The 21,500-nt window shown below is 40.3% G+C and overlaps 2 protein-coding genes across 2 annotated transcripts in view; one reads left to right on the forward strand and one right to left on the reverse strand.

Annotated features, from left to right (window-relative positions):
- The window catches only part of mlycd (malonyl-CoA decarboxylase), a 32,102-nt gene extending 13,879 nt beyond the window's left edge, over positions 1-18,223 (reverse strand). Inside the window, exons 1-4 of the mRNA XM_062036205.1 lie at positions 17,622-18,223; positions 6,622-6,734; positions 6,382-6,538; positions 4,613-4,765 (exon numbers count right to left, since the gene is read on the reverse strand). Of these exons, the coding sequence (XP_061892189.1) occupies positions 4,613-4,765; positions 6,382-6,538; positions 6,622-6,734; positions 17,622-18,167 (969 nt within the window). The 5' untranslated portion in view covers positions 18,168-18,223. The remainder of the gene's footprint in view (positions 1-4,612; positions 4,766-6,381; positions 6,539-6,621; positions 6,735-17,621) is intronic.
- zgc:173742 (DNA topoisomerase I, mitochondrial) overlaps positions 1-21,500 on the forward strand; it is a 117,622-nt gene that overhangs the window by 25,901 nt on the left and 70,221 nt on the right. The gene's annotated exons all lie outside the window — the stretch shown is intronic.

The following is a 21,500-nucleotide window of genomic DNA, read 5'->3' on the forward strand; positions in this document are numbered from 1 at the left end:
GTACGGGGGTGTACCGAACGAGTTTCTAAGCTAAAGCTAACTTTAGCTGCTAAAGTCTTAACGAGTTGCTTTGCTTCTCTGCCTCTGTCTCAGCACGCAGCATTGTCCCACACATACAACCATCTGATTGGTACACACGCAGCATTGTCCCACCCACACAACCATCTGATTGGTACACACGCAGCATTATCAGCCAATCAGCAGTGCGTATTCAGAGCGCATGTAGTCAGCGCTTCAGCGTGGAGCAGATAGGTGTTTAGCAGGTGAGCATCAGGCAGCAGACTCTCCCCAAATGATAATAAACACCTCCCAGTCAACTACTAGTAACATCACTATGAGCCCGTTGACCTACTAGAAACTTAAACTGCAGCTCAGCTCGCTCGCAGTCCTGGTTTGAGGTGAAGGCTAATTAGCTCTCAGTTCCAGCCACATCGACCCCTTCTGAGCGCCTATTTTCAGCTGCTGGGAATATTGTAAACAAGAAAAGAAGCAAAGCAAGTAGACATGCTAACCTTTCTTCATTACAACTGTTAGTCACTCACTGGAATGAGTAGAATTGGTTCTTGTGTACTGTGTTGGACTGGATGTTTATTTTGCACATTTTAAAAGCAATACTTAATGTTTACAGTGCTCCAGAATATTTAGATTGGCACTTTTTTGTATTGGATGTTTATCTTTATTTTTGCACATTTTAGCAAATAAGCAATACTTTCACTTTTGTTGAAATGTTTACACTGTTGTTACAGAATATTTCGTTTTGCACTTTTTTGTATTGGATGTTTATTTTTATTTTTGCCCATTTTAAAGCAAAATAAGCAATACTTTTACTTGTGAAATGCTTATACTATTGCAGAATATTAAGATTTGCACTGGATGTTTACTTTTATATTTGCACATTAAAAAGCAAATAAGCTACTTTTAATTTTGTTAAATGTTAAAAGTTTTAAATGTTTACATTGTTACAGAATATTTTGTCATGTTGTTGTCAATGTTGACTGAGTGGCCATACTTTTTTTTTTTGTAAATAAAAGCCATGCCTTTTGAAAAAACTGGCCTACTTTTATTTTTTCATCTTCATTTTAAATAAAATAAAATAAAAAATAATCGGTAAAAGGAAAAATGATCTATAGATGAATCGAAAAAATAATCTATAGATTAACCGATTAATCGAAAAAATAATCTATAGATTAATCGATAGAAAAATAATCGTTAGCTGCAGCCTTAGTATTAGCGGCTAAGTACAATACTTACAGCAACACAACAAGGACTACTTACTACGCCTAGCCGATGCTTGCCGCCAAACCCACGGATGAAGTCCTTCGTCGCGCCGTCGAACGCTGGAACGCAGGTGAGCACGGCTGTTGATGGGAAGATGAGGGCTGGCTGGCGTAGGTGGAGCGCTAATGTTTTTATCATAGTTCTGTGAGGTCCGGTTGCAAAGTTGCTAAATTAGCCTTAGCGTCATTAGCAACAGCATTGTTAAGCCTTACCAGGCTGAGAATTTTTAACCGTGTAGTTACATGTCCATGGTTTAATAGTATTGTTGATCTTCTGTCTATCCTTCCAGTCAGGGGTTTATTTATTTTGTTTCTATCTTCATTTGAGAACGATGCTATCACGTTAGCTCAGTAGCTAAGTGTGTCACCGATGTATTGTCGTGGAGATAAAAGTCACTTTAAATGTCCATTTTGCGTTCTCGACTCTCATTTTCAAGAGGATATAGTATCCGAGGTGGTTTAAAATACAAATCCGTGATCCACAATAGAAAAAGGAGAGAGTGTGGAATCCAATGAGCCAGCTTGTACCTAAGTTACGGTCAGAGCGAAAAAAGATACGTCCATCACTGCCTCTCCAGTCCTTCACTGTAACGTTCCTCATCTACGAATCTTTCATCCTCGCTCAAATTAACGGGGTAATCGTTGCTTTGTCGCTCCGAATCTCTCGCTCCATTGTAAACAACGGGGAATTGTGAGGAATACTAGCTCCTGTGACGTCACGCTACTTCCGGTACAGGCAAGGCTTTTTTTTTATCAGCGAGCAAAAGTTGCAAACTTTATCGTCGATTGTCTCTACTAAATCCTTTCAGCAAAAATATGGCAATATCGCGAAATGATCAAGTATGACACATAGAATGGATCTGCTATCCCCGTTTAAATAAAAAAAAATCATTTCAGTAGGCCTTTAAGTTTCCGTATAGTCTTTTTGTGCACTCCTAACTGCACTTGTGTTCTGTTTCACGTTCACATCCCTGCACGTGTTTGTGTAGAGTTTGACTACTGGTGTAATTAAGTATTGTTTTACCTGCAAGGTGCATTCCATTTGCATCTCGAAATCACGACAATGATCGCAAACATGCAGCCCCGCAAGCGTGACAGAATTCTCGAGCCAAGAAGTGACTTGGCAATGGAATACACAGATGAAGAATTTGAGAGAAAAGTGCTTGATTGATTTGGAAGTGTTGAAGGACTCGCTGGAGGTGTTGATTGTCTGGGGACCGGAGAATCATGCTTTCTTTAATGAAACAGTTTGGCCAAGTGCCGAGCCAGCACGTCGTCGACGAAGGCGGAAGCGAGCTTCATCACGCTGTGACAGCGCGCAGCTCACTCAACCTCCTCTGGTGCAGGAGGCTCAAGTGCTGCACCCTTCCTCTCCAAAGGGGGTTGAATACAAGAACCCCATTGACCACTTTGCCTCTCTATTCAAGACTTGAGCTATTAGCCAGTGTAGCCCGAGCTCTGAAGAACAGGATGACGCCACGCCACCAGTGCTCAAGGCACGTGCAAGAAAGCGCGAGCGACTGGGGCGCGCAGCCACGCCCCCACCAGGTGAATCTTTTATCACAGACTTTTCCTTCCTGGATCATGCAGACATGTTGGTGGAGGAGCCCGGCATGGATTTTTTTCAAGGGCGAAGACAATTAGCCACCCCCCCACTGTCAATGACTCAAGCTCCGCTCAGAGGGACTGTCCAGCTTCCCAAAGCTGAAGCCAAGACTATAGCAGCAAAGGCCCTCCACCAGACCTCTCTCCTCCCATCCGTGACTGTTTCTCCCACAGTGGGTGATAGCGTCTGGTATCCGCTTCCTGAGGGACGGGGGCGACTGCTGGTAGATGTGCAACTGTAGAGGCACAGCTGCGTCCAGCCAAGCGGCTTCTTCCTGCGCGGCCTCCGCCGCTTGTCCTATGCCCAGCCAGGCTGCTACCTCCTGCACAGATTCTGCTGCCTGTTCTATGTCCAGCGAGGATGCCTCCTCCTGCACGGCCGCTGCCGCCAGTCTTATATCTAGCTCGACCTCCAGCCCACCTGCCTGCTGCTCCAGCTCTGCAAACGCCACCAGCACAGCCGCCTGTTGCTCCAGCTCTGCAAACTCAGCCATACGCACCTCCAGTGGGCCTGCATTCGCCGCAATCCGCGTCTCCAGCGGGCCTTCCCACGATGCCGCCATCCGCGTCTCCAGCGGGCCTTGCCACGACGCTGCCATTCGCGTTTCCAGCGGGCCTTTTCACGATGCCGCCATACGCGTCTCCAGCGGGCCCTCTCACGACGCCGCCATCCTCGTCTCCAGCGGGCCTTTCCACGCCACCGCCATCCTCATCTCTAGCGGGTCTTCCCACGACGCCGCCATCCTCGTCTTTTATTCTTCTTTTTCTCTATCTTCTTGTTATGGGACATTCATCCTCCGCTGTAGCCATTTCTAATATAAAGTAGTGTAAAGTTCTTACTTATATCTGTCAGTAAACTCGCCATGAAAGCGCTAAAACATACCGGTGTAGTGAGTTTACATTATTCACCCAAGGAACTTTAGTTATTAGAGAGTTCTGGTCAGATGTTTTTTCATGGGACACATTTCGGGTGTTGTTGTTGTTACCGGATGAGGAGATGCTGCTCCGTTATTGATTTAAGTAAAGTCTGAATGTCATTAAAACAGTTAGCTCCATCTTTTGACACTTCTTCCACTCCCGTCCTTGCTCGCTACACCGTTACAACGAAGATGACGGGGAGAAGACGTAAATAAGACCGCCCACAAAATGGTGCATCTGGAAGCGACTGTCAGAAAGCGGCTTAAAGATGATCTGTAAAACATAATCTATGCAACATTTTGACCAAAGAACCACCATTACATGTTATGTAGACCACAAGGAAGTGTTTTCCATTTAGAAAATAAAATAATGTGACTCTTTTAATGCGCCTTATAATCAGGTGCACCTTATATATGAAAAAAGATCGAAAATAGACCATTCATCGGCAGTGCACCTTATAATTCGGGGTGCCCTATGGTCCGGAAAATATGGCAAGTTAGCAAAATGGACAAAACTTGTCAAAAAGCAAAAAAAAAGAAAAGGCACACATGCTGGAGTGTTGAGACGTGACCTGTGCAGCAAGTCAAGTAGAAGGCTCTGCCTCCGCAACCATTTTTCGCCCTACTTTTTTGCCTGCAGGCGCCTGAACGAAGCATTCGTACACAGAGACATGGTTCGCACACATAGTCATATTTGTCTTGATCTAAAAGATCGTAAATCGAAAAGTTTTGGCCAGACTGTGTATGTTTAGTCTTAAAGCTTCTCCTTCCCATTAACCACACAACCAGAACACTCATCAAAATAAAACCTACCTGGAGTTCCCGTACCACCCTCTTAATCAGGTAGTTGCCCAGCTCCACTCCTTGTAAACCAGCCTGTGTGGAGGAGATGGAGTAGAAGATGGCTGCGTTTATCTTATTCACATCCTCCTCCAGTTCAAGGGATGAAAACTCCCGAACAATACTCTAAGAAAGAGAGCAACAGTTTCAAACATTTTCTGTATGTCAGCGTCAAACCTTTGCAGTATATTTAACCCTCTGAAGATTTGTTAAATTACATAATTTGTGCAGCTATCACTGGGCTGTGTGTGTGTGTGTGTGTGTGTGTGTGTGTGTGTGTGTGTGTGTGTGTGTGTGTGTGTGTGTGTGTGTGTGTGTGTGTGTGTGTGTGTGTGTGTGTGTGTGTGTGTGTGTGTGTATGTGTGTGGCTGTTGTGTTTGTGCAAGTGATCGGGTATGTGTGTGGCTGAATACTGGTTCTCTACGTATGACTGTGCAATACCTCCCCACTGTGTTATTTCATGACTTACAGACCCACCATACAAAGCCAAATCACTTGTATTATTATTATTATTCATGACGTCTTTGTACTTAACAATTGTAATGTGCGCTAGACATGTTTATATTTTGTTTTTAACTTGCACCTACGTGGCCTTGCAGGAAATTTTGTTGTCCAGGCAACATAAGTCTTGAATCTCTCTTTAATGTTGAATCTCTGCTGAAAGGTGCTGTGTTCGCATCGTTATGTATTATTTTAGTTGACTACCGTATTTTTCGGACTATAAGTCGCTGTTTTTTCATAGTTTGGCCGGGGGTGCGACTTATACTCAGGAGCGACTTATGTGTGAAATTATTAACACATTACCGTAAAATATCAAATAATATTATTTAGCTCATTCACGTAAGCGACAAGACGTACACTACCGTTCAAAAGTTTGGGGTCACCCAAACAATTTTGTGGAATAGCCTTCATTTCTAAGAACAAGAATAGACTGTCGCGTTTCGGATGAAAGTTCTCTTTTTCTGGCCATTTTGAGCGTTTAATTGACCCCACAAATGTGATGCTCCAGAAACTCAATCTGCTCAAAGGAAGGTCAGTTTTGTAGCTTCTGTAACAAGCTAAACTGTTTTCAGATGTGTGATCATGATTGCACAAGGGTTTTCTAATCATCAATTAGCCTTCTGAGCCAATGAGCAAACACATTGTACAATTAGAACACTGGAATGATAGTTGCTGGAAATGGGCCTCTATACACCTATGTAGATATTGCACCAAAAACCAGACATTTGCAGCTAGAATAGTCATTTACCACATTAGCAATGTATAGAGTGTATTTCTTTAAAGTTAAGACTATTTTAAAGTTATCTTCATTGAAAAGTACAGTGCTTTTCCTTCAAAAATAAGGACATTTCAATGTGACCCCAAACTTTTGAACGGTAGTGTATAAGATTCATCGGATTGAACAATTAGGAGTGACAGATTGTTTGGTAAACGTATAGCATGTTCTATATGTTATAGTTAGCCCGTATCTGCTGAAACTGTTGCCAAAGAATGACCGCTCTTATAACCTGTAACAGCGCATGCATATGGCGAATATCAACACTGGAAAACTTACAACTTCATTTTCATTTATCGTTCGGTCAATTGACTTATCGAACATCGGCCCAGGCCGAGTTAAGGGTCACTCATTTTGAATTTTCAAGCAGTAAGTGATGAGGAACCAAATATTACATCCCAAACTTATATTACCGTCTTCCGAAGCTAGTGAAATAGAACTCCTTCCAAAACCCTTCGACTCTGACCTGTATGTTATCAGAGATGTCTTCTGTGAGGGCCACGTGTAGCACGACAAGAGGCTCCCCAGGCATGGCAGCGTGGGTGAAGGCGTAACAGCGGCGGTAAGGCCCCACTCTTCGCTTCAGGTCAGCCCAGTTCCTTACAGGGTGCACCGCCTCGTACCTGGCAGATGATTCGGGGTTATACTTCTCATTTTATGACTCTCGTGTAGACAACATTTTCTAGAATCCCATTTGCTGCCTTACTGGCTGATCTTTTGTAGGATCTCACAGGGTGACTTCCAGGTGATCCGCTCTAGTCGGAGCAGGCCAACAGAGAACCACTCGGACAGCATGCTCTTCAGCGTACCATTCAGGTCCTAAAAGGGAAAAAAACACAAGTTACGTAGAATCTCACCCTGATTTCAAGTTATGGAGCAATGGAAAATCAACTTTAACAACTAAAACGCCTGCTCAGTGGCCTTGTGGGTGGAGTGTCTGCACTGAGATCGGTAGGTCGTGAATTCAAACCCCGGCCGAGTCATACCAAAGACTATAAAAATGGGACCCATTACCTCCCTGCTTGGCACTCAGCATCAAGGGTTGGAATTGGGGGTTAAATCACCAAAATGATTCCCGAGCGCGGCTACCACTGCTGCTCACTGCTCCCCTCACCTCCCAGGGGGTGGAACAATGGGATGGGTCAGTGTTTTTCAACCACTAGTGTGCCATGAGATACAGTCTTCCATATCAGTAGGTGGCAGCCAGTAGCTAATTGCTTTGTAGATGTCGGAAACAGAGGTGGGCAGCGTGCAGATAAAAAGGTGTCTAATGCTTAAATCAAAAATAAACAAAAGGTGAGTGCCCCTAAGAAAAGGCATTGAAGCTTAGGGAAGGCTATGCAGAACTAAACTAAAACTGAACTGGCTACAAAGTCAACAAAAACAGAATGCTGGACGACAGCAAAGACTTACTGTGGAGCAAAGAAGGCCTGCACAATGTACATCCGAAGATGACATGACAATCAAAAATGTCCACACAAAGAAGGATAAAAACAACTGAAATATTCTTGGTTGCTAAAACAAAGTAGATGCTGGAAATATCGCTCAAAGGAAGACATGAAACTGCTACAGGAAAATACCAAAAAAAGAGAAAAAGCCACCGAAATAGGAGCGCAAGACAAGAACTAAAACACTACACACCGGAAAACAGCAAACAACTCAAAATAAGTCATGGCGTGATGTGACAGGTGGTGACAGTACACCTACTTTGAGACAAGAGCTATATTGATGCATGCTTGGTTATAGTTTAAAGTTATATCCAACAATTGCGACAACGACTTTTTACTGTCAACTGAGTTTTGTTTTTTTAATGATTTCTGCTGGTGGTGTGCCTCTGGATTTTTTCAACGCAAAAAATGTGCCTTGGCTCAAAAAAAGGTTTAAAAACATTGGGATGGGTCAAATGCAGAGGGTAATTTCACCACACCTAGTGTGTGTGTGACTATCAGTGGTACTTTAACTTAACTTTAAATCCTCACTTGCAAGTTACTCAAAAGCTCTGCATTAGATAGCATGGCTGCTTAATTGAAGACAAATTGCATCCTCTCTTATCTTGGACCCACTGTAGGCCTGGTGTCTGCATGCTGTTTGGATGTTCTCACATTATGAGTAATGGATGTGTTTGAACTTGCAATGTTTACACGGGAGTCACTTCAATAAGCAGCTTGCCATTTGAAAGCTGGGCTGCTGTCCTGCAAAGGTCAGACTTCATTTAAAGCAAATCTCTTGCAAACAGGCACAGGTTCCAGAACCCACACTAAAACGTTCTTCGTAGTTGTCTGGGCTGTTCCGTAGGATAGCTTCACTGCAGGTTTGCTTCAATGCCCGCTTGTCAGCTAAAATTCTTGATAGTGCAAAAGAAACTTTACAATTACGCATAGGAACCTTCCCAAATCAGAAAAAGTTATTATCATCATCAGCCATGTGTGATCCAGCTTTATGGTTGACAAGAGTTCATGCTAGGAAGAAACCCTAAATGAGAAAACTTCGTTGACTCTTCCTGACATGTGTTTCTGCTCTCAAGTTTAGAAAGGTCTTGGTGCACTGAGCAGATGATGCTTCTACCTTTGCCCCAGTAAGCTGCATGCCAGCAGCGGAGTGAAAAATAGCCGGCGTGGTAGTCAATGTAACCTACACCACCTACTGTCGTCACTTGACACAGTAGGCAGACGAGCCTGCCAGATAAGTGAATATATACAATAATAACAAAGCATTCCGAACCATGTGTATAATTTTAAGTGTTAATTGTGTAAAACATGCTCAAACTGCAAATCATTTTCTCGAGAATCCTAAGAGCTGTGTTTACTAATGTGCATCCTAAGTGTTGTTTTGACCTTTGTGAGCTACAAAAAGGCATGAGTGGGCTTATCATACTTATATCAAATTAATCTGAAATGCTGAATGGCAAATATTAAGATATATAGGGCTGCAGCTGTCAATTATTTTAGCAATCGAGTAGTAGTTTGTTCGATTTTTTATGAAAACTATGTGATGGCCATCGCAGATTATTTGCATTTTGAAGTACCAGTAGAGTGGAAAAACAAGTTGCCTCTATTTTGAAGCGATTATTATATATATATATATATATATATATATATATATATATATATATATATATATATATATATATATATATATATATATATATATATATATATATATATATATATATATTATATATATACACACTACCGTTCAAAAGTTTGGGGTCACATTGAAATGTCCTTATTTTTGAAGGAAAAGCACTGTACTTTTCAATGAAGATAACTTTAAACTAGTCTTAACTTTAAAGAAATACACTCTATACATTGCTAATGTGGTAAATGACTATTCTAGCTGCAAATGTCTGGTTTTTGGTGCAATATCTACATAGGTGTATAGAGGCCCATTTCCAGCAACTATCACTCCAGTGTTCTAATGGTACAATGTGTTTGCTCATTGGCTCAGAAGGCTAATTGATGATTAGAAAACCCTTGTGCAATCATGATCACACACCTGAAAACAGTTTAGCTCGTTACATAAGCTACAAAACTGACCTTCCTTTGAGCAGATTGAGTTTCTGGAGCATCACATTTGTGAGGTCAATTAAACGCTCAAAATGGCCAGAAAAAGAGAACTTTCATCTGAAACTCGACAGTCTATTCTTGTTCTTAGAAATGAAGGCTATTCCACAAAATTGTTTGGGTGACCCCAAACTTTTGAACGGTAGTGTGTATATATATATATATATATATGTATATATATATATATATATATATATATATATATATATATATATATATATATATATATATATATATATATATATATATATCTTTAGATATATATAAATATATATCTATATATAAATATATAGATATATATATATATATATATATCTTTAGATATATATATATATATATATATATATATATATATATATATATATCTTTATATATATAAATATATAGATATATATATAGAGATATACATATATATATAGATAGATATTTTATCTATCTATATATATATATATACGTTAGGTCAGGAAAAAACACAGAGGCTATTTCATCCCCACAAGCCTGTTTCGCAGGTTTCCCTGCTCGTCAGGGGATTTTATTCGAGCAGGGAAACCTGCGAAACAGGCTTATAGGGATGAAATAGCCTCTGTGTTTTACTAATGATTTCCAATGTTGCAAAAATGCATAGAATAAAAATTTGAATACAACATTTCTGTCAACGAAGATTTGCGTCAGCCTTTGACAGTAGGCTAATATAGCTACATCATGTGTTGCCTTCATTATACCACTTATATAAGGCTTTCAATTTTTTGCGGCTCCAGATTTATTTTTTGTATTTTTGGTCCAATATGGCTCTTTCAACATTTTGGGTTGCCGACTAGATCACACCAAGAAATAAGTGCTAAGAAAACTTTAATACCATCAAGGAACCGCATTGCATCAGAAAGTAAGCAGCTATTAACAGGAAATTTACAAGTACAATAATAAGTATCTGGAGCAGGGGAGTCTGAAATACCCGCTGACCATATGAGTAATATTATTCCACTATCTTCTAAGAGCCAATGTGACGACTGTCAGTCAAGGATCATTCGTATTATATTATCAACATTAGAGCATAGCCTATATTTATACTGTATGTATCAATCCAAACAACCTATCCCAATCTCTGGGGCATTTTATCTGTGTTTGACGCTTCTCATGATTGATTACGAAACGTAAAAGCGGTTGTAAGGAAAGTAGATTGGTAAATCAGATTTTTACATACTACTTAATATTTAATGCTTACCGTTTCTACTTCATTTTGTAGTGTCGTCACAGGAGGTTGTCAATAACAGTTACAAGTAATGTGTTACTGTTCAGTCTGTTCACTACATTATAGCTTGCTTTATATTAATATTAATGCTTTAGCAAACTGAAGTATCTCTGATCATTTATTGATAATATTGTAAATGATGCATCCTTTATTTATGTTTATGATCCTCCCTCTGCTGCTTACAGTAGCGAGAAAAAGCTCCGATGTTGCCCGTGTGTGCGTGTGGGGGTTTCGTATGACAGTGTATTGGTGATTCCCCTCGGAAATCAAACTTTATCGCAGGTTGTACTGCATTTTTACATGTTTACCATGTTTGGGAAACTTCTCTCTTCCATTTGGTATTAGATGAATTTGCAGACTTAAAACTATTGGGATCCCCAATCACGTGTGAAAACATCTGTGTTTATTACACACGGATTTGGAATAAATAATAAAGAAACAGAGGTTTTGCGTCAAAATTTTAACAACACGATACTGTAACTTTCTTTGTATAGTTCTGAATAGTGTAGTGATTTAGCTGTTAAATTTAGATGCTTTATCTAATTACATTACAGGTAATGTAATGTAATTACATCCGCCAGTTGGTTTGGCCCACTGGCGGATGCTCGTCTCTCAAGGAGGGGAAGCTCAATTTCGGCCTCCATCATAAAATGTGTTGGTTTATTTATACGTAAATTCCACCCTCCGTTCCTTTTTAAGAAAGTGATCGTGACCCTGTCGTAAAAGAAGGCATCTTTTCCAGGGATTTGACAAGTGTCCTCTCAATGGCCAGCAGAGCTAGGCTGCTTAAACGGCCTCAGCCCATGGTGTTGGAGTGTAAGCCATCCGTCCATCCATCCATCCATTTTCTACCGCTTGTCCCTTTCAGGGTCGCGGGGAGTGCTGGAGCCTATCTCACCTGCATTCGGGCGGAAGGCGGGGTACATCCTGGACACGTCGCCACCTCATCGCAGGGCCAACACAGATAGACAGACAACATTCACACTCACATTCACACACTAGGGTAGTGGTTCTTAACCTTGTTGGAGGTACCGAACCCCACCAGTTTCACATGCGCACTCACCGAACCCTTCTTTAGTGAAAAATATATATATATTTATTTTTCATATTCAAGACAAAGTTATATATTTTTGGTAACACTTTAGTATGGGGAACATATTCTAAGTAACAAAGACTTAATTTAGAGTTATTTGGTTAGGGTCAGGGTTATAGGGTTAGGGTTATAATAAGGCCATGCCGAATAAGGCATTAATAAGTACTTAATAATGACTAGTTAAGAGCTAATATGTTACTAATTTGCATGTTAATAAGCAACTTATTAGTGGTGAATTTGTTCCCCATACTAAAGTGTTACCATGTTTCTTCACTGGTGCGCAAAATGAACCGTGCATGAACATCACCTTGTTCAAAGAACAAAACCAACCCAGTGCATAAACTCACAACAAATTACACACCTGCAAATCAGTGTGACTTCTACTGTGTTGCCGTATCCGTAATACGCCGATAGGGAGACGTTTTTATTTACACGATGAGTCGGGTGTGTCTTGACCTCCGCCAAACCCCTGAGCCCGACTCACCGAACCCCTAGGGTTCGATCGAACCCAGGTTAAGAACCACTGCACTAGGGCCAATTTAGTGTTGCCAATCAACCTGGTGCATGTTTTTGGATTGAGCCGCTTTAAACAGGAGAAGCTCCTCTCTACACCTTCAGATGCAGCTCCAATCGTTGCCACTAATGACAATAGTTTGTACACCTGTGTGCAATATAAATGTATGTTTGTTGTTCAATAAAAAATGTTTTTTTAAAACATTCAAATTATCTGCCATTGTGTGCAGCTTGCTACCTAGCTAGCTCGCTAGCTGGTACTGGCGCGAGGCTAGTGCGAAGTGTGTCCGCCCGTGAGTGCTTTGAGACGGTGGAGGGGCTCAGCAGCACCCGCTGCTCGGTAAGGACAGAAACTGCAGAGTGAAAGAAGTCAGGCTCCGAACACAAAAAAACACCAGAAATAGAAGCTCTATTTGTCGCTAGTCGTTTTTAACATAGAAAATGTCGCTTAGAGGATCAGGAAAGTCTCCGCTTCAACTCAGAACAACAGAATGAATATTGAAAAATGCTCCCACGGACGTTTACAACACAAGATCGCTGATTCGCTCATTTCGCTGTCAATCAAAAAGGGAATCAGCCTTAGACAGATCATCCAATCATCATGCAGAAGTTGAGCGTCCGGGCCAGCTAAGGCCAGCCTACTGCCCAATAGACCCCCAGCATTTATCGCATGACTCGTCTCGTTTCGCTGCAGTGTATGCTTTCCTATTGAACTCTGTGGACGACCAGCGTCTACACTGTTTAAAGCACCGTGACGCTGCGGGAATGAGAGAGAGGAAAGCCGCGTCGTTACCAGTGATAAGAAGCTGATTCTGAACAAAAGAGCGCGTTGTGGCGCATATTTAGTCAACATGTACACACAGCACTATATATTTAATCACTTATTTTTTGACATTGTAGGGCTTCCCTTGCAGTCTTAGAGCAATCGCCACTGGTTTGGCCCCGTGCCTTTATCCCATTCCGCACGGCGATGCAAATCCTGGACGTTCTTATGCGAGGAGAGCGTGTTGACCACCGGTCTAAAAAGCCCGAGCTGGTCACCCAGCAGCCTGCACTACTCTTGAAGTTTTAGGGGAGTGAAAGTTTAATAATGAGCACCTGGCTCAGCCACACTGGCTGGCCCCATTTACACTCAACTCCCTAAACCAGGGGTCTCCAAACTATGGCCCGCCAGCGCCCAAAATCCGCCCCGCGGGAAGTCCAGAGTTTAAAAAAATATATACTGTATATACATATTTTTTAAATCTGTCCTTTCTAATCCATTTTCTACGGCTTGTTACTCTCTGAGTCTCCTAGCCACTCAGGCAAATAATATTGTCTATGTCTATTGTCTTTTCCAAAAATGCACTAGCTTGATGCTAATATACATTGGCTTTGCTACTGACATGCTACTGATTAGCATTAGAAATTTTACACAGCGATTCCCCCACCTCCAAATTCGTTAATGAAAACTACAACTAAGATGCACGTTACAGTCAAACACCTCAGATGCAATAAGTACACTACTTACAGTACTAACACTTTTTAAGGCGCAACAAAAGCCACAAAAATACAGCATAAACTACTGCCATCCAACGTTTTGGACTTGAAACTGTAATTGCAACTTAATGTCATACTTGCAATTGATAATAAGACGAAAATAAGACAAGGTTTAACAACTAGACAGCAGTTATCACAATCAGCTCATTTTTAATAGTGAAAAAGTACAACTAAGATGCATGTTACAATCAAACAACTGCTTACAGTGCTCACACTTTTTAGGACTGGACTTTGCTACTGACATGCTACTGATTAGCATTAGCAATTTTACACAGCGATTCCCCCACCTCCAAATTCGTTAATGAAAACTACAACTAAGATGCACGTTACAGTCAAACACCTCAGATGTAATAAGTACACTACTTAAAGTACTAACACTTTTTAAGGCGCAACAAAAGCCACAAAAATACACTATAAACTACTGCCATCCAACGTTTTTGGACTTGAAACTGTAATTGCAACTTAATGTCATACTTGCAATTGATAATAGGACGAAAATAAGACAAGGTTTAACAACTAGACAGCAGTTATCACAATCAGCTCATTTTTAATAGTGAAAAAGTACAACTAAGATGCATGTTACAATCAAACAACTGCTTACAGTGCTCACACTTTTTAGGACTGGACTTGCAACTGTAATTGCAGCTTAATGTAATACTTGCAAATCAAAAAGCTGCTTACAGTGCTTACACTCAAGTCATATTGTCTATAAATGCATTTTCCCATCGCTCTTTCAGTCAATTAGTGCGCAAGAAATATATATATATTATATATAAAATTGGCCGGGGGTCGATCTGTTTTATTTAATAAAGCAGCTCGACCCCCGGCCAATTTTTTTAACCCAATGCGGCCCCCAAGTTAAAGAGTTTGGGGACCCCTGCCCTAAACCTTACTCTCATCTGGGTCACGGCACCCAGCTTTGGACACCCGTGCTGAAATATCTGAACCAACATCCAAATATTAGATTTCTCACTGTTGAAATCTGTGCAACTGTAGTCGCGATCATCCTGTCCATGCCTGGGAAGTGACATTCACACAACATACAGTAGCACAGCCACACTAGCTGGCATCAGTTAGTCTTAAAATATACCAAATTACTAGTGAATATATTTACAATAAACAAATGGGCAAATAAAAACTAACTGATGACCCCCAAAAGGCTCCTGGACAGCACTATAAAAGAGATCTGGGGCAAAGGGGAGCACTGTTATGAAATGTGACCCATGTGACTGGGGCCTGATATGTGCTCTGACGTCATTGTGACACCAAAAATATACCACACACATCGGTTTGTTGGAATCCTGCAGTCAAGAATTTGATACATTCTACATTGAATTGGGTTAAACGTCAAAGTGTGGCCAGTATATATTGACCCGCGCGAGCACCCGTACTGAAATGTCAACAAACAAGTGTTACCCTGAGGTGCGGGCTCTCGCTTGTTTTATACTTTACATTAGTTTTGGATGATACCACAATTTTTACTTTTCAGAGGCGGTATAGTACTGAATAGGATTCATTAATATTGCGGTACTATACTAATACCGGTATACCGTACAACCCTAGTAACTACTATATCATGCAAAAGCACAGATTCCAACCATTGAAATACTTTGTATAGTTCAAGACTGACGTTAATTATTTTAAAACATCACTGCGCATCATAATGGCAGCTACAGTTTCCATCTCAAAGATCTAAAGACATTTTTTGGGAATGTCCGGCGGGCCAGACTGAAAAGGTCTGCCCTAAACCTTACTCTCATCTGGATTACGGCACCCAGCTTTGGACACCCCTGCTGAAATATCCTTGGCACTCAGCATCAAGGGTTGGAATTGGGGGTTAAATCACCAAAATGATTCCCGAGCGCGGCCACCGCTGCTGCTCACTGCTCCCCTCACCTCCCAGGGGGTGGAACAAGGGGATGGGTCAAATGCAGAGGACACATTTCACTACACCCAGCGTGTGTGTGACGACCGTTGGGACCTTAACTGTCGAGTCATACCAAAGACTATAAAAAAATGGGACCCACTACCTCCCTGCTTGGCACTCAGCATCAAGGGTTGGAATTGGGGGTTAAATCACCAAAATTATTCCCGAGCGTGGCCACCGCTGCTGCTCACTGCTCCCCTCACCTCCCAGGGGGTGGAACAAGGGGATGGGTCAAATGCAGAGGGTAATTTCACCACACCTAGTGTGTGGGTGTGTGTGACTATCAGTGGTACTTTAACTTTTAACCAACATCCAAATATTAGATTTGTCATAGTTGAATTCTGTGCAGCTGTAGTCACGATCATCCTGTCCATGCCTGGGAAGTGACATTCACACAACATACACACTGCAAAAACTGAAATCTAAGTAAGATGAAATATCTCAAATAAGGGTGATAATTGCTTATTTTCTGTCTGATAACATAATTATTCTCACTAAGCAGATTTTATGTTAGTGTTTTACTTGTTTTAAGCGTTTTGGTCCTAAATGATCTCAGTAAGATATTACAGCTTGTTGCTGAGATTTTATGACCTATATTGAGTAAAACATGCTTGAAACTAGAATATCAACTGTTGCAAAGCTGTGTCATCAACACTCACAAGTATAAAACTAATTTTTTAAAGTAATAATTTCTTACTTCAAGCAGGAAAAAAAAATCAATGATGTATGCATATCATTATGTCAAGATAATGGCACTAGCATTTACTTAATTTAAGAATATTTTTCAACATATTGAGCAAAAAGGTCTCTTTTTTTTCTACCAAGAAAAGTGCACTTGTTATTAGTGAGAATATACTTATTTTAAAGGTATTTTTGGGTTAATTGAGGTTACCTAATTTTACTTGTTTTGGAAAGCCTTGACAAGCCAAATTTTCTTGTTGTATTGGCAGATAATTTTGCTTAGTTCAAATAAAATACCCCTAATTTTTGTATTATTTTTCTTGTTTTTGAACTCTGACTTTTTGCAGTGCAGTAGCACAGCCACATTAGCTGGCATCAGTTAGTCCTAAAATATACCAAACTAGTAATGAATATATTTGTGGGGACATATTCTATTTGCTCATGTTGTTTTATTGTTGTTGTTATTGTTGTTTGCTCTTGTTGTCGTCTCTCTGTTTTATCCAACTCTTGTCCCCACAATTCCCGCCTCTGTCTTCCTTTTTTTTCTTCTCATTCTATCCCCTCCTGCTACGGCCCGGCTGCACCAAATGATAATATAAATACATTTAATAAAGTCAAATACAAATAAATAAAGTAAAGTAAATCTGAACAGCCGATATGGGCATCTACATCTGCTATATGATTTGCCTGAGAAGCTGGACAGGACAAAAAAAAAAAGTAAAAAAAAAAAAAAGTAATGAATATATTTATAATAAACAAAAGGGCGAATACAAACTAACTACTGGCCCCAAAAAGGCTCCTGGGCAGCCCTTTGAACACCCCTGTAGTCATAATGAAAGAGATCTGGGGCAAAGGGGAGCACTGTTATGAAATGTGACCCACGTGACTGGGGCCTGATATGTGCTATGACGTCATTATGACACCCAAAAATATACCACACACAAGCTCCAGCACACCCCCCTGCGACCCCGAAAGGGACAAGCGGTAAAAAAAAATGGATGTATGGACATCAGTTTATTGGTATCCTACAGTCAAGAATGTGATCAATTTTACATTGAATTGGGTTAAAACGTCAAAGCGCAGGCATAATAAATTGACCCGAGCGAGCACCCGTACCGAAATGTCAACAAACAATCCTTACCCTGAGGTGCGGGCTCTCGCTGCTTTTCGATGCGATGATGGCGAGCACGTCGGCTCTGAGGTCCACCAGAAACTTCACTCCTCCTTCCACCCTGCTGATGTGGTTCAGCAACTGTTTATAGCGGGGAGTCAAACTGTAGCGAAGCCGATCCTCCGCCTGCATGACGGTCGCCAAGTCCCGGAGTTGAGTGTCCAGCAACTTGCCGGCGAACTCCGACACGCTCTTGTGATCCACTCCGAAATCCCGCGACAGCTTTGCCAAGACATCGAGTTTGTCATCCCATTCGAGGCTTCTGTAGAAGTGCATGAACTCCAAGCTGCTGGATTCTGGAGGCGGGGGGGATTTCTCTCTCGTTTCGTACGTGGGTAAAGGCGAAACTACCCTGGCGAGTATGTCCTCCATGCTCGTAACGCTTCTACTCGGTGGCGAGGACAACCAGCGGCACCTGCCGAAGCCCGACACCCCCAGAGCAGCTTTCAGCACAGCCCGGTGTCGCCAACACTTCGCACTGCCGCGGAAAGCATAGATTACAGTGTGGACTATCATTGTTGGGAGGGAGCGGATGTTTGTTTGGCGACACAACCAGGAGATGACGGGGGAGAGTAACCATTTCCGGGTTTCTTAAAGTGACAGCGCCGTTTATTATTCATGTCATTTGTCTCATGATGATGGGTATAAAACAAAGATAATGAATTACATTTAAGTTTTCTCAATACCCGTCCTGTTTTTTGTGCCTTTAAAAAAGAATTAGAACTCTACTTTAAAACGCCAACCAAAAACTATGCTCTGTTCCAAATTTAGAAGAAGCATTTAAGTCCCATCTTAAAACTAATTTGTATACTCTAGCCCAGGGGTCACCAACGCGGTGCCCGCGGGCACCAGGTAGCCCGTAAGGACCAGATGAGTAGCCCGCTGGCCTGTTCTAAAAATAGCTCAAATAGCAGCACTTACCAGTGAGCTGCCTCTATTTTTTAAATTGTATTTATTTACTAGTAAGCTGGTCTCGCTTTGCCCGACATTTTTAATTCTAAGAAAGACAAAACTCAAATAGAATTTGAAAATCCAAGAAAATATTTTAAAGACTTGGTCTTCACTTGTTTAAATAAATTCATAATTTTTTTTACTTTGCTTCTTATAACTTTCAGAAAGACAATTTTAGAGAAAAAAATACAACCTTAAAAATTATTTTAGGATTTTTAAACACATATACCTTTTAAATTCCTTCCTCTTCTTTCCTGACAATTTAAATCAATGTTCAAGTAAAAACTTTTTTTTTATTGTAAAGAATAATAAATACATTTTAATTTAATTCTTCCTTTTAGCTTGTGTTTTTTCGACGGAGAATATTTGTGAAATATTTCTTCAAACTTATTATGATTAAAATTCAAAAAAAAAAATTCTGGCAAATCTAGAAAATCTGTAGAATCAAATTTAAATCTTATTTAAAAGTCTTTTGAATTTCTTTTAAAATGTTTGTTCTGGAAAATCTAGAAGAAATAATGATTTGTCTTTGTTATAAATATAGCTTGGTCCAATTTGTTATATATTCTAACAAAGTGTAGATTGGCTTTCAACCTATTTAAAACACGTCATCAAAATTCTAAAATTAATCTTAATCAAAAAAAATTACTAATGATGTTCCATAAATTCTTTTTTTAATTTTTTCAAAAAGATTCGAATTAGCTAGTTTTTCTCTTCTTTTTTTCGGTTGAATTTTGAATTTTAAAGAGTCGAAATTGAAGATAAACTATGTTTCAAAATTTAATTGTCATTTTTTTTCGTGTTTTCCCCTCTTTTAAACTGTTCAATTAAGTGTAAATATCTTTGATTATTAATAATATCATAGAGTTAAAAGGTAAATTTAGCAAATTGGCTATTTCTGGCAATTTATTTAAGTGTGTATCAAACTGGTAGCCCTTCGCATGAATCAGTACCCAAGAAGTAGCTCTTGCTTTCAAAAAGGTTGGTGACCCCTGCTCTAGCCTTTAAATCAGGGGTGTCCAAACTTTTTCCACTGAGGGCCGCACACTGAAAAATCAAAGCAAGCAGGGGCCATTTTGATATTTTTACATTTAGGTCTCCACTCAGGCTTGATGCCGGGGACCCCAAAGGGTTTTGGTCAAAAAAATATTAAAAATGTGTCATTATTCAGTATTATTATTTTTATTATTATTCAAGTTTTAAATCTCTATACCAACACTAGGTATATCTATCTGTCAATATAACGTTTTTAAGGATTTAAGTTGTATGCTCTTTTTGTCAAAGAAAACCCTGTTTATTTTATGGAAAAAACACAAAATATGCAATATTTTCACCCAATAACATTTTTAAGTGGAATATTTGAGATTATATAGTAATCGGTGCCTTAAAACGGTCAATAACTCATAACACCATTGATTTTAATTCATTATTATTTTTTGAGCAATGACATTTAAAAACAAATCACACTAAAATTATTGGGGATCCACAGGGATCGTTAAAGTGTTAAAAAATAAATTATAATTTTTTTTCCTGTTTACTTTTAACACAATAATCTCGAGATCAACTTCAGATCTATCCGTCAATTATATGTTTTATTGTTGTTTATGTTTTTTGTTTGTTCGTTTTACGCCCTTCTTTAAAAAAAAAACAGCTCAATTTTTATATGGCAAATACAAAATATGAAACATTTTCCCCAAAAAATATCTCAAAGTGGAATATTTAATGTGACGTAATTGGAGCCTTGAATAGGTCAATAATTCATAATGACACTGATTTTGATTCAAATTATTTTTTAAAGAAAGAAACAGCCTGCAAGGCAGCTTTGTGTTATTAGAGTAAACATTGCAACATTTTCTTGTCACATTTCACCTGTTTGCTCTTTTATACCACTTTTTATGTTTTTTTTTTCATTTTTTTTAATCGTATTTTTAAAATGTGCCGTGGGGCCATTAAAAAATGACCTGCGGGCCGCAAATGGCCCCTGGGCCGCACTTTGGACACCCCTGCTTTAAATAGACCCCCTTTTAGACTAGTTGAGGGTTTACATTTTGTCCATGGTCTGTGCTTAAGTCAGTGTTTTTCAACCTTTTTTTGAGCCAAGGCACATTTTTTTTCATTGAAAAAATCCGGAGGCACACCACCAGTAGAAATCACTAAAACAATGAAACTCAGCAGCAGTAAAAAGTGGTTGTCGCAATTGTTGGATATGAATTCAAACCACAACCAACCATGCATCACTATAGCTCTTGTCTCAAAGTACTGTCACGTAGTAGTTCTTGTCTTGCACTCCTATTTTGGTGTCTTTTCCTGTTTTGTTGGTGTTTTCCTGTAGCAGTTGCATGTCTTCCTTTGAGCACTATTTCCCATAACCTGCTTAGTTTTAGCAATGACGACTATTTAAGTTATTGCTATCCTTCTTTGGGTGGACATTGTTGATTGTCATGTCATGTTCGGATGTACTTTGTCGGTAGAACATGGATGGATAGATGGACGCCGTCTTTGCTCCACTGTAAGTCTTTGCTGTCGTCCAGCATTCTGTTTTTGTTTACTTTGTAGTCATTCATCCATCCATCTTCTTCCGCTTATCCGAGGTTGGGTCGCGGGGGCAGTAGCCTAAGTAGGGAAGCCCAGACTTCCCTCTCCCCAGCCACTTCGTCCAGCTCCTCCCGGGGGATCCCGAGGTGTTCCCAGGCCAGCCGGGAGACATAGTCTTCCCAACGTGTCCTGGGTCTTCCCCGTGGCCTCCTACCGGTCGGACGTGCCCGAAACACCTCCCTAAGGAGGCGTTCTGGTGGCATCCTGACCAGATGCCCGAACCACCTCATCTGGCTCCTTTGTAGCCAGTTAGGATTTAGTTTCGTTCTGCATAGCCTTCCTTAAGCTTCAATGCCTTTTCTT

This window comes from Entelurus aequoreus, linkage group LG24, assembly GCF_033978785.1.
Source record: "Entelurus aequoreus isolate RoL-2023_Sb linkage group LG24, RoL_Eaeq_v1.1, whole genome shotgun sequence".
NCBI lineage: Eukaryota > Metazoa > Chordata > Actinopteri > Syngnathiformes > Syngnathidae > Entelurus > Entelurus aequoreus.